At 34.8% G+C, this 26,417-nt stretch overlaps 1 protein-coding gene across 1 annotated transcript; it reads left to right on the top strand.

Moving 5' to 3' along the window:
- Positions 1-26,417, top strand: PPIL4 (peptidylprolyl isomerase like 4). The gene is made up of 13 exons (XM_033102846.1): positions 1-252; positions 3,976-4,043; positions 4,131-4,195; positions 4,542-4,659; positions 5,359-5,501; positions 6,005-6,101; positions 7,676-7,792; positions 9,916-10,040; positions 11,572-11,638; positions 13,737-13,848; positions 15,997-16,093; positions 20,177-20,324; positions 25,619-26,417. Exons 1-13 carry the CDS (start codon positions 183-185, stop codon positions 25,868-25,870), a joined length of 1,479 nt encoding a protein of 492 aa, XP_032958737.1. The 5' UTR covers positions 1-182; the 3' UTR covers positions 25,871-26,417.

The following is a 26,417-nucleotide window of genomic DNA, read 5'->3' as shown; positions in this document are numbered from 1 at the left end:
TTTTGCTCCCACTCGCACCACATGACACAGACCAGACTGGCTCGACCCAGCGGCCCGGAAGGGGGCGGTGTCGCCGGAGCGATTACGTAATAAGGCGTCGCGCCGTGGGTGACGCGTAGTGTGGACGACGTCGGACTGCGCCTGTCACTCCCCGGGCGTGTTGCAGAGAAGAAACGGGCGCCATGGCGGTTCTGCTGGAGACCACTCTGGGCGACATCGTCATCGACTTGTACACGGAGGAGCGTCCGCGCGGTGAGGCCCGGCCCCGCTCGCCTCTCGCGGCGGCCGCCATCTGCTTTCCCCACTGTCCCTTAGCCGCCCAGTCCCCAGCGTCCACTGGTTCGAGCGTCTGGGCTGCTGGTGCCAGCAACCCGGCTCTTTTTTATTAGCGGGCCTTGGTTAGAAAAGTTTTTGTGAGGAATAGCCCTTCTCCTGTATCTGGTGCTGGCCAATCGGATGGCGGGTGCTTGTCATTAAATGCGTGTGTGTGTGTGTGTGTGTGTGTGTGAGTGAGAGACAGAGACAGAGAGAGACACAGACGGGAGGAGGAATGCAGACTGCATATGCAATGCCCACAAAACTTTAGTGGCTTTATTGCGCTTTACTAGTGAGAGGAACTACCAGCATTCCTTGGTGTGTAATCAGTAAGTCGAGAAAGCAGGGTGTGCTTGGGTCGGTGAGTGGGCATCCCGCTTGGATGGAGGAAGGCTGTTGGAGGTGTGTACGGAGCCGTAGCAAAACACTCACTGATCGCGTACTATGCAGGACTGTGCCAAGCCCTGGGATAGGCGCCTTGTCCTTGGGGGTCTAATTTTCCTTTAGGGGAAATCGACGCGGGGATCCATTTGACTTTGTAAGTGTTGTAGTGTAAGAAAGTGTAAGTTGCTATGGAAACCAGAGGAGGGAGTAATTCTTCCTGGTTGGGGGCGGGGAGAAGCGAAGCGAGCAAAGAGTGCAGAACACTTGAACTCGCTGTTTCAAAGATGAGTGGGATTGAGCGTTTTCTTTAAGTTTGCTTGGAATTTTCTGGAAACAGCAAGTAGTTTGATGTGGCTTGAAGGAATGGTATGTGACGTGGAATGGCGACTGCGAATCTGGTTATATACAGTATATCGTGAATAGTTAGTCTTGTGTGCCTTCCTGATGACCAGAGTCTTTGAAGGTTTTTAAAGCAGGACTGAGGCATGGCAAACTTGTTTTAGGAAGACAGTAGACAGCGGAGTGGAGAATGTGTAAGAGTAGGGAGAAACTGGAGGCCAGGAGAGATTAGTTACAACCAGGGTCCTGCCCCCCTGGATTGCAGTCTGTTAAAGAGGATGAAACAAGCCCCAGGACTGTACAATGGGTGCCCCCTGCCACACTCAGTTATCTTCCCCATCTCCACCACTATATACTCAACCATACATCCATGCCTTTCTCATATTGTCGCCTCTACCCCACGTTTCTCTCCACTGTTATCCTTTTGGCAGACTTCCTGCTTATTATTCAAATCCCAGGTCAAGCATGATCTCTGTTGTGAAGCTCTCGTTGTCCCTAAGCAGAGTTAGTTCTGTTTCTTCTGTTCTGTCTCAGGTCTTTTATAAATCACACAACACATATTTTGTTATAACATTTACCTATTATTTGCAAGGCTTGTCTCTTCTCAAGAATGTAAACTCCAAGATAGCAGGGGCTATGCCTTAATTATCTCTGTGTCCTGAGCACCTAGTGCAATGCCTGACACATATTGAAGGTTCATTATATTAACTAATGCAAATACAGAGGGTGCCAAAAAAATGTACACACATTTTAAGAAAGGAAAACCATTGTAATACTCAAAATATACCAATGACAAAAGATGAATACAAGTCACGTTTGACTTCTGCAGTTACAAGAGGTGCTCAAAGTGGTTGCCATCAGCGTCCAGACACTTCTGATTAAAACAAACTACTGCTTGAGCAAAGTTGACCAAAGTGTCCACTTGTATACATTTTTTTGGCACCCCTGGTATACTCGTATGTGTTGTATTAGGACTGTGCAAAGGACAGAAACTCTAACTGGCTGAAAGAAAATAATTGATTACCTCATGTTGCTAGGGTAAGCTTAGCTTTAAGGATGGCAGGATCCAGGGGTTCAGAGGAATTGTATTTTTCATCTCTTGGTTTTGCTTTCCTTTGAGTTTGTTTGCCACTCTTCACATGGAGCAGCACCTAGCAAATGAGTGGGCCTCTTTCCCCAGAGCTGTGTGGAACTAAAGGGGAGGTAGGTTATCCCACCTAATTAACACAGACAGAATGGACAAACATGATTTTGCAAAGATAGCTGGGAGCACTAAGAACAGAAGCCTACCTACTCTGTTTGTATGTATTTGTGTGTGATTGGAGGATACCTACTTGTGTTTATAACTACTTATCAATCCACAGTAAACGTGTCCAGACTTACTTTCCTTCCTCCTTTCCTCCCTCTCTCCCTTCTTTTTCTTTCCTCTTTTACTTTGTATTATGGAAAACTTAAAACATATACAGAAATAGTATCATGTAAATGAACCCTCATGTGCCAATGACCAACTTCATTTAACAATTGTAAATACGTAACCACTTTGTTTCATTTATACCCCCACCTCCACTGGCTTTTTTGTAGTAAATCCGTTAACATGGGATATATTTAATCTGTAATCACTTCAATTTGTATCTTAAAAGATACTTTAACAAAAAAGACAACATAACCACAAATCATTATCACATCTGAAAAAATTATCAATAATTCTTCAGTATCATTCATCTTTTCCTATTGTTCCATAAACATTTTGAAAAACAGTGATTTAAATAGGATCTAAAGAAGGGCCAAGTAAGTATTATATTGGTTGATATATCTCTTAAATACCTTTAATCTGTAGGTTCTCTCCCTCCCTTCTTAAAAATTAAGACTACTTTTTTAGAGCAGTTTTAGGTTTATAGCAAAAGAAGGGGGAAGATACAGAGATTTCCCTTATACCTCCTACTCCCACACGTACAACATGCCCCCGTTGTCAATATTCCCCACTAGAGTGGTGCATCTCTTGTACATTTATTTGTACCATTTGTGTCATGTAACATTGTACATGTTATACATTTTCTACTCTTTGCCAGTCCAGTTCTTTTAATGCTCACCCTAAGCCCCCAGGAGGTTTCTAATTTCTCCAATGAGAAACAATCTCTCTTTTGAACTCCTGCGGCATTTTTTAACCCACATTTTCCCATTTTGCTATCTAAGTGGTAGAAACGGTATTATTAGATATGCCCAGTTTTGTAACTATTTGTGTTCAGGTGTAAGGACGCTAGTTTAGTAGAAGCTCCTTGGGGGCAAAGACTGCCTCATACATATATCTTTCTGTCTGTCTGGTTTCTTGCTTGGTGCCTTGAGAAATTATTAGCGTGTGTCTCCGCAACTAGATTATGAACTTGGTGAGGAGAGGACCCACGATTTAATGGCATTTGACAGCATTCCCGGAGTACCTAGAAGATAGCCAGTGTTTATTGGATCATCAGGTGCATTTATATGAGAAAACTGGAACAAGACAGTGTATGGATTTTTGTGTATGGAATTATTTTATCATTGTAAAAATAATTGGTCCCAGATATTTGATTTTTCTCAAATTTATATAATCTGTATCAATTTTTAGATACTCTGCTAGATCCTTTCCCATCATAGTATCCTTTTTAATATTTCTTTTAAAAGTCAGTCTATCAATAAATGATTGCTTATCCCAGATAAGTGTCAGTTTCTTGCATTAGCTCAGATGCCCAAGACATCCTAAGGAAAAGAGAATAAGAAGATACTTTAAAATATATTGCCTTTTTCTAGGCTTACTGCCTTTTTTATGGCTTTGGACATTTGACCATTGGGGGAGGTTTTATATGATAATTTAGAAATTAAATTATACTACCTGAGCTTTTACTTGCTTAAATATGTATTTGTGAACTACTATGGTAAATTTATGACTTACTTTTCTTTCAGCCTGCTTGAATTTCCTGAAGCTGTGCAAAATAAAATATTACAATTATTGCCTTATTCACAATGTCCAGGTGAGTTGGTGGATATTAGTTGTGTCCTTTGTTATTAGAACCATCTAGCAAACTCTGTGAATTAACAAAGTATCTTATATATTATAGAGGGATTTTATTATACAAACTGGTGATCCTACAGGGACTGGCCGTGGAGGAGAGTCTGTTTTTGGGTATGTTCTTTTATTTTTAAATGAGTAAAAATAGAATTGTCTCTTAATGGTGTTCACTAGCATATTTTAATCCGCATTTTAAAATATAGTTCAAATACAGATTTTTTCCCCCCAAGTTCCCTAAATGTATTAGGTTGGTGCAAAAGTAATAGCAGTTTAAAAGGTTAAAAATAATTGTAAAAACCGCAATTACTTTTGCACCAACCTAATACAAAGCAAAAAAAGAGGAATATTTTGAATCATACTTGCATTTCGGTAAAGAAATGGTAACCCTATGTTACTAGTACTTCTTTATTTCATGTGGAGAGTACTTCTCTCTTATAACCTTATTTATATGTATTTTCAGTCAACTGTATGGTGATCAAGCAAGCTTTTTCGAGGCAGAAAAGGTGCCAAGAATTAAGCACAGGAAGAAAGGCACCGTTTCCATGGTGAACAATGGCAGCGACCAGCATGGATCTCAGGTGAGGAAGTGGGCAAGAAGATGAGTTTTGCTTTAAAACGAAGGACTGGAAGGATCACACAAAGTGATCTTTAAAATGATGCAGTAAGGAAAAAATTTCAATCAAGATATTTGTTAGAAGGAATTTTTTTCTATATAACAAAAACTACAAGACATCATGGAAACATTTTTTAAAAATTATTATTACTATTATTTTTTAAATGTAAGCATGTTCGTTGTGAGGAATTTAGAAAACACCAAAAAGTACAAAGGAGAAAATAACATTGCTCCCAATCCCGCCATTCATGGTTCATCACTGTTCACATTGTGGCCCGTTTCCTTTCGTGTTTATTACTTACTTCAAAATGGGTCATGTTGAGCACTTTTCATTCATTGTCTTCTTTAATGCTCACTGCAATCCCGTTTGGAGTAGATGCTGTTTTTTCCCCTCACAGTTTACATGGGGAAAAAACTGAGCCTTAGTTTGTCCAAGTGTTTTAAACAGTCAGGGGAACGTTGGTATATATGTTGACATTTGATGTGTAAGCTTTGTGCTTTTTCCTTAGTTCTAGTAACAGGTGGGTAAGAATCCATGCAGTTAATGTAGAGTCTTACTACTTTTGTGTATTTTTGTCAGTCTATAACTGATTTGTGTTTGAATTGTGTGTGTGTCTATGTATATATATGTATATATATATTTGTATTCATTTTTTCTTTATAGTTTCTTATTACCACAGGAGATAATCTAGATTACCTTGATGGTGTTCATACAGTGTTTGGTGAGGTAACAGAAGGCATGGACATAATTAAGAAAATTAATGAGACCTTTGTTGACAAGGATTTTGTACCGTATCAAGATATCAGGTGTGGTTACAATTTACTACCTGAATGTACTAGTATGTTTTAATGCTGTGATGTTTGACGTGTAGTGGTGATGGCTTGCATAAGACTGGTTTGGGGATAATTCCAAAATGTCAGTTAATATAAGACAAGAATCTTTAATAAAAAAGACCTTTTATATTTTTACACTTGTACTCATTATTTATAATTGTTTATATTGAGAGGAATTATTAATCCTTTAGTTTTTTTGAAATGCATATTATTGAAAAATAATGGCAAAAGTACTAAGATTTAAACATTTATGTTTTAGAGTAATGCAAGATAATATATATAATATCAAACAATGAAAGACAGTAACACTAATTGTGAAAGTATACTCTAATAATATCCTGTGCAATAAAATTTAAGAGCTTATGGTTTTTTGGCTTTACAGATACATAAGATATTTATTACAATCTATATAAAAAGTAAAACATAGATTCTGAAATAACGTAAATCTAACATTTGACTTGGATTTCTTTTGTAAGAATTAATCATACAGTGATTTTGGATGATCCATTTGATGACCCTCCTGATTTATTAATTCCTGATCGATCACCAGAACCAACGAGGGAACAACTAGATGTAAGTCGAGTCCTCTTGTGATTGAATACACACGCATATTAATGCTTCTTATAGATTTTGTTTTTAGCCTATTAAAACTTACTTCTTCAGATTGACTATTTTACTTGATCCACTAGGGTAAGTTTAGAGCTCTTTTTCTTTTCTATGGAAGTACTCATTATTCTAGCTTTCTTTTTATTTCTCTAATATCCTTTCTTCAGTTTGTGTTTCACCAGAAGAACCTTAGCGCTGGAAGTTTATATGAACACTTGGGGGAAATGTTTTTCTTATCTCCTAACTCCAAATAGATAGTGAACCCCACTAACTCCAAATAGATAGTGAACCCCTATTTTTTTAAAAAAAATTTTTGGGGGGTGAATCTTGATAGGGATTACATTAAACCTTTATAAAAATTTGAGAACTGTCATCTTTACTATGTTAAATCTTACAATCCATGAACGCTCCATTTATTTAGATCTTTTTGATTTCTTTCATTAGTGTTTTGTAGCGTTCAGCATACAATTCCTGTACATGTTTTGATATATCTACAGCTAAGCATTTTATCTTTTGTGAGTGATTGTAAATGGTCTTGCATTTTTAATTATGATATCTATGTTTTTATTACAGTACATAGAAATATAATTAATTTTTGTATGTTGATCTTGTATCCTGCAACTTGCTGAATTCACTTATTCCTTCTAGCACTCTTTTTTTTTTTTTTTTTAGATTCCTTGGGATTCCCCTGCCCCACTCCTGTTCAAGCTGTTGTTTCTCAGTCTAGTTGTGTAGGACACAGCTCTCTGGCCCATGCTGGTATTAGGAGCCTTGTGCTCCTTCCAGCTTGGGCAGTCGGTTGCTGGTCGTCTGCTCACAGCTCTCGCCGGCTGCTGGCCACTCATGTTGGTTGCCAGCCACTCACACTGGCCACTGGCCACTCACGCTGGCTGCTGGCCGCTCATGGCAGCATACCGTAGCCCACAGCAGCACACAGCAGCCTGCGGCAGCCCACGGCAGCTTACGGCAGCTTATGCAAACCTCCGGCTGCTCACAGCAGCCCAGCTCCAGGGAGAGCTGTTGTTCACAATCTTAACTGTAGAGGGCGCAGCTCACTGGCCCATGTGGGGATTAAACCAGCTACTCTATTATCTTTTAAGGGAATTTTTCCCCTGGGGGACTCTTGTACCAGGCTAGAACCAAGAAATTTCTGTGGAATAATGCATACTTTTTCCTCAGATATGTTAAGGTATAAATTTCTGCTTATGAGACTTCCTTAAAGCTAAATTTATCTTTATGATTGGGTTTGGTGCTTGATTTCTAATATCACTTAGCTTCTGTGTTCAGCACTTAGTTGGATACTAGATAGTTTCTATATAAATGTTTATTTTGATTTAACAATAAATTAGAAGACTAGTCTGGCTAATATTATTGAATTAATTTAAATCAGTTTTCAGAGGTTTGTGAGTTTCACATTTGTGAAACAAAATGAAGTTATTCTATGCTAACACATTTGCTACAACTAAGAATAAAGCATAATGTCTCCCGTGTTTCTCAGATTTTGCTATTCTTTATCTATATGAGTAACTTCTACCTTACAGAGTGGCCGAATAGGAGCAGATGAAGAAATTGATGATTTCAAAGGAAGATCAGCTGAAGAAGTAGAAGAAATTAAGGCAGAAAAAGAAGCCAAAACTCAAGCTATTCTATTAGAAATGGTAAGACAATTATCTTTATTCAAATACTTTGCTCAGCAATATATTCAATACATACTTATCGTTTATTTCTGGCTTTTTTATGGTCTTAAAACACAAAAATTTGCTAAGAATTTTTTTCTGGATTAAAGTTTATATGACATAGTAACACATGAAAATAAACAAATTTGATTCCACTGTCAGTATAGTACCAAATACCTTTTTTAAAAATGGGAAGTGGATATCCAATTTACAAATATTAAATGGATTTCAATTGTTATATTCGTCTCATTTTTAGAGTGTTTCTTGGACTGAATTTAATGTATATTAATGAATAATTCTTTGTACAATTCAAGCATTGGGATTAAATAGTAGAATAGTAGTTACAGGATAAAATAAGCCTGGGTAGAATTGAGCACTCTGAAATGTACTCTTTCTCTATATTACTAACAGTATGAAGTCATTTGAGGAATAGTTAAGTTATTCAGTAGATGATTAGTTGACCTACTGGGCATTTTTCCCACTTCTTATTTTTGTGGACTAGGTATACCTTTTACATAGTAGATCATCAATAAATATTTGAATGGATGGATAATGATTAAATTTTTATTATCATTATTTTATATAGTAGAGCTTTCAGATTCCTAGTTTGTTTTAAAATTCATACTAGCATTACCAGGCCGAAGGAATAAATATTAAAGACTATAATTCAGGAACGCTTTACTGAATTAAAAAGAATTGAAAATACACATTTTGCTGAGCATACTATGTATGTGAGAACATTGACCCAGAGCAGTCAACACCAAGACAAATTCTAAGAAAATGACTGGACTTAAAAGAAAAATCCTTTGAGCAACTTGGCAATGAGAGTAAGTGAATATAAGGGAAAGCACGTTAGATTATCATCAGAGTTTTCAACAGCAAAAGTATAGGAAGTTTATGCCAGAAGAAAATGGGTTAATGTATTTTTAAAACTTTTTATTTTGGGATAATTCCAAATTTATGGAAAAATTACAAAAAGTAGTGCTGAGAACTTCTACATACCTTTTAACATGATACTGCTTACTGGACTTAGGTTATTGTTGTCTTTTGATAGGCTTCAGAGACACTGAGCAGATCTTACTGGCTCTGTTTCTTACTGTTTCTGATTTTCAAAATTTCTTTTTGTTTCATTGTGTTTATCCATGAGGAGATAACTGTACGTGATAATCTTATCAAAAGTTGTCTCTGCGAGTTTCGAATGTATGTATAAAGGAATATTGTTTTCCCGATCTAAAGGCCATGGGAAGTATAGTTTTCCCACAGTGAAACCCACTCCATCATTGTGGTTTTCTCGCACTGTCACCTTTACTAGTTCTTCAGTAGGATGTGATACACTCTGCTCAGTGCAGCAGTTGACTGTGAAGTTGACTCCAATTTGGCTGAAGAGGAAGATGATAGTGAGGGTGAGAGTGAAAAGCTAGAAACACTCTCAAGGAATGGTTGCTGTTCCATCAGAACAATAGTGTGGGAAGAACTGGGCATTACTAATCACAGAACTCTAGATTCAGTATGATAATATTTTTCAAAAGTTTAAAAACAAGCAAAACTAAACAATATATTGCTTAGGGATACATACCTATGTGGTAAAACTTTAAAGATATGCCAAAAAGGAAAACCAAAAAGCAGGATGTTTGTTATTTCTGGTGAAACAGGCGTAGGGATAATGGGATCAGAGGACATTTTAGTTAAGCTACTACTTGTCAGCATCATGGGCATTTTTTATTTTCATGCTTCATAACTTAGATATACTTTACATAAATTCTGTTTTTAATATATCAAATATGAGAAATAAAAAATTGGAGCTGAAACCCCAGATAAACCTGAGTTCAAATCCCAACTCTGTTGCTTACTACTGTGTGGCTTTGGGCAAGTTAATTATTTAACCCTTTTGAATTTCACTTTACTCATCTTTAAAATGGATTGTTGTTTTAAGAATTGTCAGTTATGAATTTTGAGATTTGTTTAGATTTCTTTTCCTGAACCTGCAGTTTATAATATAAATTTAGGATGTTTTAGAGAAATTAGCATTTTGGGCTTGGATGGGGTTTTTAGAATGGAAACTAAATAAAGGAATTGATTTATATTTTTGTTTATTAATAATTTAGGTGGGAGACCTACCTGATGCAGATATTAAACCTCCAGAAAATGTGCTGTTCGTGTGTAAATTGAATCCAGTGACCACAGATGAAGATCTGGAGATAATATTCTCAAGATTTGGACCAATAAGGAGGTAATTTCTAGAATTAGTGAAAGATTTAAAAAAACTAGGTATTAGTTGGTTGTTCTATAATGACATATTTTTGATGAGTCTATGAACTCTAGGTGAATTTTGTAGTGGTGAATTTTACAGAGCCTTTTGGACAGAAGGGAAGAAAAAAATGTATATATGTATAAGTATATATACAAATACTATATATATGTACATATATATATGTGTATATACATATATATGTGTGTGTGTATATATATACACATATAATTGAATGATTTTTCCACTTCAGCATATTTTCACTCTAAAATTGGAAGTGGATGGAACAGTTTAAGTTTAGTTTTGTAGTATTCTCAATAACCTTTAATGTTAAAATGTTTATCTCATTTAAGTTCTCCCTAGAATTAGCAGCAATCTATATCAAAATTAATTTGAATCTATATTTTCCCAAATTTGTCTTTTTGTATTATTAATGCAAAAGTCTATAAAGCTAGCTAGTATCTCTATGAGATGGGAATATTTTATAATTAATTAAAAGTATTATTTTGTGTTTAGAATTTCCTTTTATTTCATGGTTTCTTTTTCCATGGAGCTGTTCTTGATTCTTCCCCTTGAAAGAAAAATCTTTCTGTAAATGTCTACCCAACTTTATTCCTCCACCCACTTAAAATATACCATATTTGTAAAAAATACTCCTGTACTGCTACTTTATTTTTTAATTTTAGACATTATATGCTGACTTCCTGCTAAGGCACATGAGGATTTACCTCTGTTACTAACCTGTGTTCATTCTTTCCTCCTACTGCTTTGATTGTGTCATAATTTTGGTTAGGTAAATGTTCAACATTTACACTTGAATGTGTACGTTAAATGTAACAGCTGAACCATATGCTATAATGTGATTACTTTTCCTTTTTCTCACAATGTTTTATTTTTGTGTTTCATTTCATGTTTTTAAAATTAGACTTAGGATACATGACAAAAGAAAATTAGACTTAGGATACATGAGGAAAGGGTTTGCTCTCCACCTTACTGTCCTTACACTTGGTTGTAAGATGGATTAGTTTTCTATAATAGCTATACCTGTGAGGTTAAAATTGAGCTAGGCTTATATTAAAATTCAGAACTCCAAAGCATAAACGTACTGAACATGTATATATGCATGAATGTCCATACATTATTCTACAGTAACATTAGGTATTCTGTAATTCATCTAAATTTGGACTAGACGTTAATTATGGTTAAAAAATATTTTTAACAGTGGTTTACTTTTGCCACAGGAAAATTAAATATTTTTATCTTATTCTTCCTCAGTACTTTGGGAACTTAGGACTGTAGGCCTAGATAGGGCATTTAGATTAGAACTAGACAATGTACTTAACTAGACTGGTGAACTATTTTTTCAAAAATAATTGTTATTTAAGAAATTTGGAGAAATAGTTCTGTGAGTTTAACTTTGCCTTGTAATAACTGTCTTACTTTGTTCTTCACTTTTAAAGAGTAAACATGAATGGTATTTTTTTTTTAAATGTCACTTTTTCCAAACTTTCAGTTGTGAAGTTATCCGTGATTGGAAGACAGGAGAATCCCTCTGTTATGCTTTTATTGAATTTGAAAAGGTAGGTCATAAAGTTTTAGGTAAAGTCCTTCACATTCTATAAATGATTTTTTTTCAGTGTTATTTAGGTAGATCTATAATTGAGTAATAGAAAGAGAACTAGACTAGATGTTAAGTTCTAAATATTAATCTGAGCTGTGTATTTAGCTGTTATATGACATTTGGCAGTTTATTTAGAACTCTTCTTTCTAGGTGTTAACTTATAAATAAAGGTTCAGTATTGGATTACACGACCTTCTAGATCTATAATAATGATAGCTTAGGCTACTCAAATAACTTTCTTTGAGCCAGGCATTATGCTATTTGACATGCATTTAATTCTCACAATCTATAAGATGGGTACTGTCCTCCTTTTCCAAAGGTACATTGAGACCCATTGTGGTGATGCACCATTATTGAAAATCATGGACCTTGTGAATGTTATCGCTGGGATTTGAACTTACATATGTCTGATTCAGTTCCCACTGCTTTTAGCCACCATGCTAGGCTATGCTATTTTTTCATGCGTCTTTGGACTGATGTGTGTCCAGTAGTAGTTCATTGTAAGTTATGGTTATTCCAAAGAATTTATCGAACACCTATATTTTAGGCACTGTGATAAATCTTAGGAGTGCAAGATGAATAATGGATGATTGGGAAGACACACCTAAGAAATTTTACTTAGATACTGTCAAGTGTACCAGAAATGATATCTACAAGGTATACTGGTGCTAGCAGAAAGATCTCTACCTTTGATTTGCCGCAAATAATTTTTGTAGACCTGACACTGTCACACTCCATCATTGACACTATAGGATGTGTTATTCATTTGCTCACAAATATAATTTCATTTCTTTATAGCATAGACTGTTGACTGCCATTGTTTCTTAGTCTTCTCTGATATACCATTTTCCAAGAATATGTGGTTTAGTTCAACTTTAGAATGTAGGGTGATTATAGAATTTGTGAGTTCTTTATTATGATTCAGCATTTCAGTTTTTGAGGTGGATCTTCTGTGGCTTTTCTCATTTTTTGAAAATCAGATTAAGATACATTATTCTGCTTTGTAATTCTCATGGCCGGTAGCCTCTTTGTAAGTGTTTATCACTTCATCTGTGTTTTTGGCATGTTAGGCAAGTTCTCTATGTTTTGAATAATTTCATCGAAAAAAAATTTTAAACTGAAGAGTAAAATGCATACAGAAAATGTATAGCTCATGAGTGAACAGCTTGATGAGTTATCAGTTAATACACCCATGTGAACTACCACCCAAGTCAAGAAATAAAACATTAGCGGAAAGAAACTTACCAGGATCCCAGAGGCCCTTCTTGTGTCCCCTCAGAGAATTTTCTCTACTTCTGACATCAAAGACATGTTTTATCTAATTTTAAACTTGATATAAATGTAAACACAGGCTTTGTATTTTTGTGTCTACCTTCATTTGTTCAGTGTTATATTTGTAAGATTTATATATGTTACTGCATGTAGCTTTTAACATGTATTGTTAATTTTCATTGACATGGTATTTCATTATAATTGTGTGTGTGTGTTTTTACACACAAATCTGTGCTTTATATAATACTCTTCTGAGTCAGCATTCCATAATCAATCAAAAAACAATTTCTTCAGGGAAACAAATGAATATTCATACTAAGTGGAATAAATTAAGGCGATAGCCTCACATTACATCAGGTTTTGCTATCAAATGGATTTTAACACCAAATTTATAGAAGCAACTTTCAATTTTCAGGATAATTTTGGGTTTTGACTAACAAAATTGATAGGTGTATGTCCACTGCAGTCCACTGCCTCGGTTCAAATCTTGGCCTCACCCTTGCTAACTGTGTGACCTTTGACAACTGTACCTTTCTAAACTTCTAAACTTCTCTTTTCTCTTTGAGAAAATGGAGATAATCATGGATAGTACCTCGTGTGGTTGTTATCAGAGTTAATTGAGGTAATAGATGCAAAACGTTTAATAGCATTTTGTGCAGAATAAGCGATTTAAATACGCGTATTCATTTTAGTAACAGCAAACATTTTGTATTTTCAGTATTTGTTCTAGCTGCAGAAATCTTTTCCATAAAGATTTATGCTTAAGTTTTTATAATTCCTATTAGGAAGAAGATTGTGAGAAAGCATTCTTTAAAATGGACAATGTACTTATAGATGACAGAAGAATACATGTGGATTTCAGCCAGTCTGTTGCGAAGGTTAAATGGAAAGGAAAAGGTATGTTGGTTCAGTTTTGTTTGTTTCTATTCTGCTTTGCGTGCTCGTGTTTGTGTGTGTGTGTGTGTGTGTGTGTGTGTGTGTGTGTGTCTCGTTTGACTTAGTGCTGTTAATTAGGAGACATGTTCACTGATGTCACTCCTGCCATTTAGGATTTTACATAGGTGCTAGATACTAATATCTAAGGGATTGTGTCTGTGTGTGTGTGTGTGTGTGTGTATGTGTATTTTAAACTGATGATGAATATATTTCCTATGTTTGGCTGTATTATAAATTACTTGTAATTACCCACTACAGATAGGACATTTCCAAAGTAATTATGACACTTGTTTGGTTGTTCTAGATGCAAAACTCTTAAAGTTTTTTTCCTAGAGTTTATTTATTTATTTAAGTTGTCATATGGTCCAAGATTGAAAAGATCCATGAAAATGTGGGAAAAAGTCTCCCTTCCACTCCTGCCCCTCATCTACCCAATTTCTCTTCCCAGAGTTAGTAACACTGTTCAACCTGTTTCTTTTGTAACCTTCCACATACATTCTTTGAATATACATATATATGTATTTTTATGTTTAGAATTTCCTTTCATGTCTTTTCCCATATATACTTTATTTACATATATAGTTTTATATATAGTTTTCTCCTTTAAAAGAGAGAAAAAATATTTATATTTTAAATACACACACACACACACACACACACATATGTATTTTATATACCAGGGGTGCCAAAAAATGTATACAAGTGGACACTTTGGTCAACATTGCTCAAGCAGTAGTTCCCGGTAATCAGAAGTGTCTGGACACTAATGGTAACCATTCTGAGCACCTCTTGAAATCGCAGAAGTCAAGTGTAACTTGTATTCATCTTTTGTTATTATATTGAGTATTACAATTTTAATGCAGTTTTTTCCTTAAAATATGTAGACATTTTTTGGCACTATATAGTTTTTGGATATATATATCCAAAAAATATATAGTATATATATAGTGTGTATATATATAGTGTGTGTGTGTATATATATATATATATAAATATATATATAGATATAGATATATATATATATACATATATATATATCCAAAAAATATATAGTGCCAAAAAAATGTCTACATATTTTAAGGAAAAAAACTGTATTAAAATTGTAATATAATTGTAATTGTACATATATATATATATGTGTATATATATATACACACACACACACACACACATACATACACATATACATACACACATTTTTCTCTTTTAGGAAAGGAAAACACAAATGGATGCAGGCTGTACATACTGTTTTTGTACCTTGTATTTGTCACTTAACAGTGTATCTAAAAAATCAGGTCACATCAGTATATAAAATGGCAGCTTATTATTTTCAGTGGCTGCACAATATTCTGTTAAATGTATGTATCATAATATATTGAACCAGTCCTATTAATAGACAATCAAGTTTCTAATCTTTTATTCTTCTGTGTACTTTGTATTACCCCTGTACATGACATTCTATATATTTTGAATATATGTGTGTGTGTGTGTGTGTGTGTGTGTGTGTGTGTGTATCTATCGATCGATCACTGATCGATCGATAGATATATTTCAAATAAGTTCCTGATAACGGCATATCAAATTCATGGTTGAATCTGTGATATGCTGAAATAATACGGATTTTGATTTTTGATCCAGTGTTTTTAAAAGATTTCACTTTGGCAGTTATTTACCATGTAATGCTAAATTTTACTAGGAATTCTAGCATTACTCTTTTTTTTCTATAACACTTTTCTTTATTTCCCCTGATTTTTAAGTCTTTTTTTTTTTTTTTTTTTTTTTAAGAGGAAGAAGTAGAGAGCACTACTTGAATGATGTGCTGAATTGTTTGGTAGTATTTGAAAGTTTGGCGTTGTCATATTCACATATTTCATTAGGTGGCAGCATATGGTTACCTAGCAAAATGGATATCGGATTTCAGTTAAAATAATAATGGAGAATTCTTCTTCTTCTTCTTCTTCTTCTGTTCTCTTAGCCTTTTTCTATCCTGATATATATGCCACTTATAAACTAGCTTTTATATATTGTACTTCTTATAAAATAATTTTTGTTTTTGATTAATAAGGTGACTTTTCCTACCAAGTTATTTTTTCTTTTTTTAATAAATAGGTGGAAAATACACCAAGAGTGATTTCAAGGAGTATGAAAAGGAACAGGATAAATCATCTAATTTGGTTCTGAAAGATAAAGTAAAGCCCAAACAGGAGTATCCTTCATAAGAACCAGTTAGTCAGTATGTGTTAACCATCCACTCTGTGTAGTGCTGTATATGTTACAAAAAGCCACCAAGGCTGTAGAAGACAAGGTCCTGAATCTAGATGGTTTGTGAAGGAGTCATTTCATTTATGTTTATGTTTATCTCTTTTCACTGTCTTATATATACTTTGCTTTTTCAGTATGTTCTTTATTATATAGAGAAAGTTAGGGTTGAAGTAAATCTTTAGCCTAATTCTTTTCCCTCCCTACTCTTAGGTTAAGATTAACACTTACTCTCAGAAGATCGTTCAGGTAAGGTTCATATTTCCTGTATATAATTGTAATGTTTTAAATTACTCATAGAAATTTATTTTAGCTAAGCAAAATCCTTTGTGCTTAGCTTCCTCATATGTTTAACTTCTTTAGAGATGGTGAATATGTAGACAACAAAATCCTGTTGTTTTACATGATTAGATTGCTTCTTTCTGCTTAGTATGTTGTCAGTCTGGCAACCAATTATTTGTTAAATTCCTATGGTGTACAAGAGTTGACTTTTATAGGACTAAAAATAAATCTATTGACCGTTTAATTTAGGTTCTTCCAAATTTTATGTTGAGAGAAGTAAGAAGCAATGAAACATACTGTTCATATTATGTCATTTTAATTTTTCATCGATGTTCTCATTATAAATCCATCACCGCACATGTTGCAAAGGTTCTTTTGTGATTCTTTCTGTAAATGGTTTCTTTGTTTTCTGTTGGTGTGTTATGGATTTTTAGTTTCTGTTGGTGTGTTAGGGATTCTCCTTTCCCATGCTATATAGACGTTTCTCTTCCAAGTCGTCATCAAAGAAAGATGACTGTTGGGTTGACCTGTTACATACTCATTTTAAAAATTGTGTCGACTATCTGTAATACTAAAGCATTGTAAGGTGCTTTAGTAAGGTGCTTTACTAAAGCATTGTAAGGTGCATTGTAAGGTGCTTTAACAGCCGGATAGAGTCTGCAGTATACTGACATAATCAGCACGAGGAGAGGCTTTCCCATGTAGGCAGACTGAGCAGTAAGCTAAGATTTAGTCTGAAAAAGTAAACATTATTTATTAAATCTTTGAAATTAAATTTAGGATAACCAATAGTAACTGCAGCTGGAAGAAGGGGAGTGTGTAGGACAAATAAAAGGAAGTACAGTTGTAGAATACAAAGTAAAAGGAGGTGTCTTTTCCCCCATAGAGGTAGTTCAGGCAGAAAAGAAAGAGTATGGAGTATTACAGTGTTTTCAATTCAAGATGATAAATTACTAAGAGTGAAGAAAAGAAGCTAGGCATGGTTGAGAATAAATCTCTAGCCCAGTAATGTCCAATAGGACTTTCTACAATGATGGAAATGTACTCTCTCTCCACTGTCCCATATAGCTACTCACCACTTGTAGCTCTTGGGCATGTGGAATGGAATGGGGAGCAGAATTTTAAATTTGTCTAATTTTAATTAAATTTAACAACCAGATTTGGCTAGTATTCAACAGTGCCTGCATTTAGCCTTTTGAGGTTGATGGAGAAAACAGACACGTCCTGGTGTAAACCACTGTTAATTATTCTCAAACAGAATACTGAACATGAAAACGGAAATTCATGAATCTGACCCAGTAGGATAGTCTTTATGTCCTTGTTAATTGATATGTTTCATTGTAGCGAGGCAATAATAGAGGGATAGAACGTGTGTTTGTAATATGTAAGATGAATCTATATTTTTTCCACATTACATATTATGTATTATGTTCCTTTGTTACTATGGCAAAGAAAGGGGATTCAGATAATAGTCTCATCTGCAGATAAGTTGTCTTAAATCTGTTAGAAAGGCATGGTAGGGATATACTTGATGGATCTTGAGAGAAAACAAAAGCTGTAAATGGAGGCTGCTAGCAACAAGGTGAAAAAATAGAAGTAGAAGGAGAGAGAAATTTAATTTGGCCAGACTAAGCCTCAGGGAAGAAATTAGGGAAAAGAGGTCAGAGAGCTCATAAATATGTGTTTCACTCAAATGATTTTGGAGAGATTTGACATCTTCTAAAAGTGTTGATTATAGTGGTGAGTAGAAGACAGTGGATAAGTGAGGAGGAAGAGATACAACAAGTGTCTTGGTGGTGTGACATGTAATCAATAAATACTTCATGGTGTGACATCTATTATGTATCCAGTTTAGCAGTGAAATGTAGCCCCTGCCCACATAGACTGTATGTTTTAGTATTGGAGTAGGGGGAAGAACAGACATTAAGTAATTATGATGAATTAAATATGTCTATACAGTTGCAAAGAAGTACATTTGTGGGATATGGGATTTTAAATAGAGGAGAAGGGTCAGGGAAGACCCTCAAGGAACACTAAAAGAAGTGACGTGAAACCTGCAACTTGAGCCTTGGGGAGAGGAGGAAGGCTGAGGTATGGTGCTGTTTTCTTTAACTGCGATCTGTCATTTAAGAAATACAGTTTATGTCTTGACCCAGCACAACGCAAGTGTAATCATTCACATGCACACGTCATTGAACAAAAATGTCATAGTATTTTAATTATGTGTCATGTACTCTGTTGCCTCTTCTATGTTATTAAAAAATGTTGGCTGTGACCCACTAAATGTATCTTGCACCCCACTGATGGATTGTGATCAGTTTAAAAAACACCTCTCTAAAGCATTTTGGACAGAGGGAGAAGCATATGAAGTAACACACTACGGTGAAATCATAGGCAAGGGCTGTTGAACTTGTATCTGAGAAGATCCAGAAGGTACTCTGGAAACTGTGACATAGTACAAAGGAGAAAAGAAGTTAGAGATAATAGAGTAATAATAGGATGGTACAGGCTGACTAGCCATCTTTACCACCTTAGGGAAAGTGAGGTGCAGTTTTCCTGTTTCATCTTAGGTACAAGTGAGTCATCCTTAGGAGAACATAGGCTGTGGCATCGTGCAAACAGACATGGAACCCTGGTCCCGAGGGAAGTGTGTCTGCGATTACTCTGCTTCCACATGCCACTCAAGTAGCTCTGCATATTGGGCTTCCTCATATGCTTTCTTTCGAAAACCACTATTCTAGCCTTTGTCAGCCTTCCTCAAAATCTATTTTAAAATTTGAGATTATTTTCATCAGAGATTGTAGTAGTTACACATTTTCTTATTCTAAGGCATCATAGTGTATTAGAGAAAATGCTTATCTCTAAATTCAAGCACATTATCTGTTTTAATTTCAGATTCGCTCATAGTTCTACCATCTAGACAAATTATATTTTTTATCTCTCCTTGTTCCTTTCAAGCCTTGGTCTTTTATAAAGTTTTGTAAAGTTATGATCACCATATAGTATCTACAGTTTTTGCTTCAAGCTTTTTTCACTTTTAATTTTTGTCCCATAGCATTCATTTATCATTGTTTATAACTTCCTTTATAACAATGTGTCGTGTTGAAGTACTATGATATATTTAAATGTATATTTATTACTGGGTTTTTTTGTTCCCATTTTCTGTTGTTAAAAATAATCCTATTACGTATACCTTTGTTCATTTAACTTGTTATTTCAATTTTTTATAGATTCTTACTTGAATTTAAACAGGATAACTGTTATGGATTGCTAAATTTCCTCCAATAAGATTGAACTAATTTTACACTTCAAAAGAAGAGTCACATGAATGTACCTTTTATCTTATATAGCTTCTCTGACATTGGAGGTTTTACTATCTTAATTTTTTCTAGTTAAACGTGTGCCTCATTTTGTAAGTTTAAGTTTTTTCATTATTGACACATTCCCTTATTTTTTTAGGTACTTATGTTTTCATTTGTGGATATAGTTTTACTCCCTCCATATTTTCTTCCCACTTACCAATTGTTAACTGCTTACATACAATCAGCGTTCTTCCCATTTTTCCTGACTATATAATGAAAAAAACAAAAAGTGAGTTATTTTGTTTTAGAAATAAACTATGCTTATAAGATGCTTTTTTGCTTTAAAGTTACCTTTAACCTCATGGCCTCTTTTGTTCACCAGATTCTTAAGTTTTGATGTATTAGCAGTGTCAGTTCTCGTATTAGTCCTTAACTAGCTGGTACAGTGCAAAATATGACCTTATACTAGATGAGGAGGCAGAAGACTCAAAATCAAGTCACTCACACACAAGCAAAAAACACAAGAAGAAAACCCGTCATTGCTCTGAAGAAAAAGAAGATGAGGACTACATGCCAATCAAAAATACTAATCAGGTACTTCTAATGTCCAGACTCAGCTATGCAGAAAGAAATGTTTTATCCCTTTGTCAGTTACATCTTAGTGATGTAATTTAGGGGGTAAGGGGAGAGTTTGGAAGAGGGATGGGTATGTTCCAAGTGTAAAATGGTCTAGAATGGTTTCACTGGGGTGATGAACTTTAATTTCAAGAATATATATCACAAATGATGAAAGATTGTTTTCAAAGTAACTTCGTATATCACATAGTTGCCAATTGTGAGGCAAGTGATTTCCATACCTGTGGATACTCATTTATTTCCATCAAGTGCAAGTGTGGTTATGCTAACAAAATTCTCATTTACTGTTTTATGTACAAGTTTTGTGTACAACATTTACAGCTCTGAGGTTTTAGGGCCTGTAAAACATTTTTTTCCCCTTCCATATTGTATATATGAAATAAAAACAACACTCATAATTCACTTGATAATCCCAAAAGCTTTCCTAAATAATAAGTTTTCTAGACAACGATAGTAAAAATTTTTTAAAGAAAATTGATTATAAAGGGAAGAAACCATTTCCAGCCTGCATTTTGGCTCTTGTTTATATGAAAAGCAAATGACATTACAGCTTCTGGCTTTTGATTTACCACGTGAGGACATTTGAGCAGAGCCCTGGTGGGGGACGAGGATTTCAGTAGACAAAGGTGAGAAGGAACTCATGACAGTGGGAATGTCGAGTAGAGACACAGAGATGGAGAGGTGTATGTAGTATGGTTGGCAGAGTAAAGGATTTGTTGTCCAAAAAGCTAGGTTTAAATTTCCACACTGTTAGTCATTGATGTGACCTTAACGAGTTATTTAACTTTCTGAGCCACAGTTTCCTCCTCTGTGAAATAGAGATTATTCTTATCTCACAGGCATATTGTTCGATTAAGTGAAAAATAAAATGTGTGTGCAAGCAGTTTCTCCACTAGCTTATTATTATTTTACTGTTACAGTCAAATGACTGTTTTAAATCAGTTGGAGTAGTTTCTCTCTGTGGTAATGTCATTAACTGGATTCGCATTTTAATTAATTTCTTTTCACTGATAAGGATTGCTTCCAAATGATTTTTGGTTTGTAGTTTTAAAAATCGTTTACATGGTTCCAAGTAAAATCTACCAACTGGGACATACAGGGAATTGAGCTTCTGTCCCTGTTCCCTCCACCTGTTCTTTTCCCCCTTAGGGAACCATTTTATAAAGTGTTTTAATCTTCATTTTCAAAAAAGGTTTCAGCAAGTATATCTTTTATATATATTATTAGCCCCCGTTTCCTAGGTGGCATGTTTTCCTACTCCTGGCTGTCGTCCAGCAAAGGCATAAGCTCTCTTCTTCCCCCAGAGATAGGTTCACCTTTGTCAATCCGTCAAGTAATCCACACATGAATCAGTAATAGCTACATCGCCAGTGTCCTTACAGTGTAAGGTGGATGCCACTGTCCCCATTTCACAACAAAGAAAGTAAAAACAGGAGGTGAAGCAGCTTGCCCATAGTTTTGCACAGCTAATAAATAATGGAAGCACAATTTAAATTCAAACTTGTATTCCTAACAACTGTACTGCTGCTCTTCTTATCTGGAATAGATTCCTGTCAGTTTTCTTTCCTAAATCCTATTGTTGTTCTAATATAATTTGTCCCATAGTAAATATTCCACTATGATCTGATAGGAACATCTCCTTGTTAATTTCTGTACTCTGTTAATTTAGCTCAAGATCACCCCAGCATTTTATAATAACATAGGATAGGTGATTACTGGTGGCTGTATCATATTTCTATGAATACTTAGTATGTTTTCCACTAAAAACCCTTAATTCTTACCCCCACCCCGTGTGTTCCTTTTAGCTACAGCTCCTCATCCTGCACTTGTACATAGAATTGTCAATGAATTTGGGCCTGACATACACATTAGTGTCTGCATTTTAAGTCTGTTATTCCCCCTCTTTTTGTGGATCTTTCTGTTGTTTGACTACTTAAAAATTTACAGTAGCACATTTCCTTCTCTTTCGGCACAGAATAAAATGCATTAAGTATTATTTTGGGGGGATATTGTTAGTATTCTTTAGAGAATTTTAAGACAGTTGGCAAACTATAAAATTGTTAAATTCCAAATAAGCTCCTAACTTTATTTCTCCTCTCAGAAGTGTATTAAAGCAAATTGAGGTAGCGTTGGTTGAGAATAGTATGTAAGTTTCAGGTATACATCACTATAATTTGATACCTATATAGAGTGTGCTCACCATCCAAAGTCTAGTTTCTACCTGGCACCATGCATTTGACCCCTTCACTGATTTAGCCTTCTCCCCACGCCCTTCCCTTCCCTCTGGTAACCACCAGTCTGTTCTGTATCTGTGAGATAAAGCAAGTGTTTTTTGAGTTTAGGCTTCCATTTAACCAATCAGCGATACTAATTTTATCTTATTTTTTTCTTTCAAATAAAACAGCATCCATATTTAAGGTTTCAGTGGGCCCCATTGTTTTCTGTTATTCAGATTTTTATCATTTTGATTTCGTTCTGAAAAATACAATCATTAAAGGGAATTTTCAATACTAGGTAATTTTCAGGTATAGCTCAAATTATTATTTGTTGGCATTTTGTTTGGTGAGCCTAGTTTCCTAAGAATGTTTTACCTTATTTCTTTAAGTTCTTTGTTTTTTATTGACTGACAACTTTACTGTTCAATTCGAAAACTTCTCTATTTAATTTTTCCACCTCGTCTTAATTCCAAAGGTGGTTACTGTGTTGTTGAGGTTTGGGTTTTACTAGGGTTACAGGAAATGAGTACTCAGCTGTGGGTTGCCTAGCAGAGAAGTATGCATACTGGTTATCAGTCCTTTGTGGTTTTCATAGGTGTTTAGTATTCTTATAATCTTTTTGCTCTCATTTTAATCCCTTAATGTTATTTTAGTGATTTAGATTTAACTAAATCTTTGATTTAGTCCCAGAAACCCAGCAAGGATAGCTTTTAGTTAGACTTCTTTTCTGACTGTTTTGCATGAAATCGTTGGCTAGGGTAAGTTGGTTGCTTTAAACTGGCCATTTTATGGGGTTTTTTTCCTTTTTAGCCGCATGCTAGTTTAATCATCTTGTCCTATGTCTTAAATGTATAAAATGGTAGGATTTTTAAAGTTTGTACTGGAAAGGACTTAGAGCTCATCTAATTCATTTCCCTCACCTTAGAAAGGAAGATCCTGACCCGACAGGCCCATGAACCTTTATAGTGTAGTGGGAGAGCTGGAACTTGAATGTTTATTTTGATTCATTCAAGTGTGTGGTATTTTTTTCATTATTCTGTATCATCCCCTTTCCAATTTTGATGTCAAGTTACTGATCACTTAAACAGTTTTCTCCAGCTGATGCGAGTCTCTTGAGTCTCAGTTTCCTTATTTCTAGAATGAGGATGACACTATACTCCCAAAGCCCTTAGCACCGTGCCAGCCCTACTCAGAAGGTCTCCTCTAATACAGCTTCACCCAGGCACCTGAGCTTTCCTCCTTCACACACACAGCTAATTCTTCCTTGCTTTTCAGTTTTCACTTACACTGCTTGCATGAGCAAGAGGTCTTCTCACAGCCAATCCAAAGCCTCTCGTTCTTTAGGGCTCATCTCACATCCTAACTTCTCCATGAAACTTTCCCTGATAAATCTAATCTCAAGAGTTTTTCTTGTCTGACACATCTCCTAACTGGCAAAGACCATTGGAACTTAGAGCTGCCCAACTTCAAAGCTTGTGTAGCTTTGAAAACTACTCCAAGTAGAAGTTTGTTCGGTTTCAGTCCATTTCAGATTTTCAGCTTCCTCTATTTTTTCAAAGAATTAAGTACTGCATAATCTCTCTCTCTCTCTTTCTCTCTCTCTGTCTCTCTCTCTCTCTCTCCACACAAACAGCATTTAAGTGCCTATGTGTGTAGTAATGTGCTGAAGATTTTATATTTTCACATCAGCTAACAGTTTCTTTGTTTTAAAAGTTTATTATCTCAACCAATTCAGAAATTAGGTGTACAGACACAATAGTACATAGTTATTGTATATGTTAAAAGAAACACAAAAAATTCTTTTATCTAAGGATACCGTGTTTTGCTGGAAAATTGTTTAAAGGGTTAAACCAAATACCTACTCGTTTTTATCAAATTGAATGATAAGAACTATCATTCTGGAACTCATATCAAATGACAAGAACTATTGGGATTGTGTGGGAAATCATGAATCAGTTTATAATGTTGTATTTCACAAACACTGTGATTATATAGCATCATGTGAGATCTCTGTTCACATGCTGCAATGTCCATGCCAGGTGTAAGTTATCCAGACAGTATATGGAATAATTATGAATCATTTTCTTAAAACCCAGTCTTTAACCCTGGGTATCCATCACTCTAGATTTTAAACCTTGTCTTTTATACCTGTTATAATAATGTCTATGGTGATAGAGTTGGGACCCTTGGGAGTTCAATCCTTTGAATTTTTCCTGTGAGAAATCTTAAGAAAGTTGAATTTTATGAACTATCTCTTGAAAGAGCATTGCCTCTGGTCTTTTTAGATTTCAGCTACTTGCTGAGATACTCATTTTAATTCGGGGTAAAATACAAATAGAATTGTTGTAATTAGCCTTCTTCTGTGTAGGAACATTATATATATATTAAGAATAAAATTAAATGTACCCATTTTATTGTCTTTGTAGCAATGGATTATTCCAGTGTTTTAAAACTAATTTTTAAGAATTATGTAAGTAATGATTTTAATAAAAACATATTAGCCTAGTGTAAACAAGGAAAATTTATTTGAAGATTTGGAGAGGAGCTGTTATAAAATAAACACTTTAAAAATAATCACTCAGACCAAAGTATGCAGTATCTATTCTTTTTTTGACTGACTTCCTAAAACTTCTTCTGGCTATGTTATTTAAAAGATGTCTTTATAGGATTATTAAGGGAATTTTAGTAGTTTCATTGCATATCAATGATGGAACTACATATTGGGGGAGCAGAAAAGAGGGAGGAGGAAAGGTATTTTGACGTAAAGACTTATTCTAATTTCAGTTTCTTGTTTTGGGAACTGATCCTTCAGTTCAACTGAAATAGTAGATACAAAGCAATGAGATCAATAAGAAAAAGAGTTAAATCTTTTTCTGAATTAGTTTTGCTTTATAATCGACAAGATTTTTGGCATTAGTGGGAGTGTTCAAATTTGAGCTGTTAAAACTGCTTTCTAAGGGTGGACTTGTCTGAGTTTTATTAATTGACGATGATTTTTCTGATTCACTTGTAATTCTCTCTCCATTCCTTTGACAGGATATCTACAGAGAAATGGGGTTTGGCCACTATGAAGAAGAAGAAAGCTGTTGGGAGAAACAAAAAAGTGAGAAGAGAGACCGACCTCAAAACCGCAGTCGTAGCCGATCTCGAGAAAGGGATGGCCACTACAGTAACAGTCACAAACCCAAATACCAGGCGGGTCCCCATGAAAGAGAAAGGAGTAGAAAGAGGGACCGAAGCAGGAGTCCCAGGAAATCCAAAGATAAAGAAAAATCTAAGTATAGATGAAAGATCAAGAATCAGACATGAGGAGCTAAAATATATTTTACTCTCATCTAAGAGTACTAGAAGTTCTGATTTTTGTCAAAGCAGTTAAAGACTCTGCTTTTTTTTTCCCCACACTATGCTTATGGCCCCGTATAGATTAATACTGATTGTATAGGGCACAGAAAGACAATAAAAAATTGAACATTTTCTTTGTATACTTTTTTACACTAATGTTATTGTTATACATATAAATAGCCTTCATTTTTAAGTCTTTCACATTTTCCACTTTTTGAAAATGAAGTATTTCATACTTATAAAAATACACAAACATGTATATATATAAGGTATAAAGAATAATAAGTATCTGTATACCCATCAGCCAGCTTAGGAAATGAACCTTATCTGCATTTTAGAAGTCTCTTATGCCCTCTCCTTCTCAAGTAATTATTAGTATGAATTTTGTGTTTGTTATTCTCTTGCTTGTTATAGTTTTACAACACATGTATGTATCCCTAAAGGAAATGTTAAGTTTTACATGTTTTTGAATTTTATATAAATGGTATAATGT

This window comes from Rhinolophus ferrumequinum, chromosome 3 (genome assembly GCF_004115265.2).
Source record: "Rhinolophus ferrumequinum isolate MPI-CBG mRhiFer1 chromosome 3, mRhiFer1_v1.p, whole genome shotgun sequence".
Lineage (NCBI taxonomy): Eukaryota > Metazoa > Chordata > Mammalia > Chiroptera > Rhinolophidae > Rhinolophus > Rhinolophus ferrumequinum.
The sequence above is the reverse complement of the archived record's forward strand: the minus strand, read 5'-3'. Positions and strand labels throughout refer to the sequence as shown.

Excerpts from the sequence above, each read along its gene's own strand:
- PPIL4 (XM_033102846.1), top strand. The coding sequence starts at position 183 with ATGGCGGTTCTGCTGGAGACCACTCTGGGCGACATCGTCATCGACTTG. Across the intron at positions 253-3,975 it reads CACGGAGGAGCGTCCGCGCG|CCTGCTTGAATTTCCTGAAG; the intron begins GTGAGGCCCGGC and ends CTTTTCTTTCAG. Across the intron at positions 4,044-4,130 it reads GCCTTATTCACAATGTCCAG|AGGGATTTTATTATACAAAC; the intron begins GTGAGTTGGTGG and ends TATATATTATAG.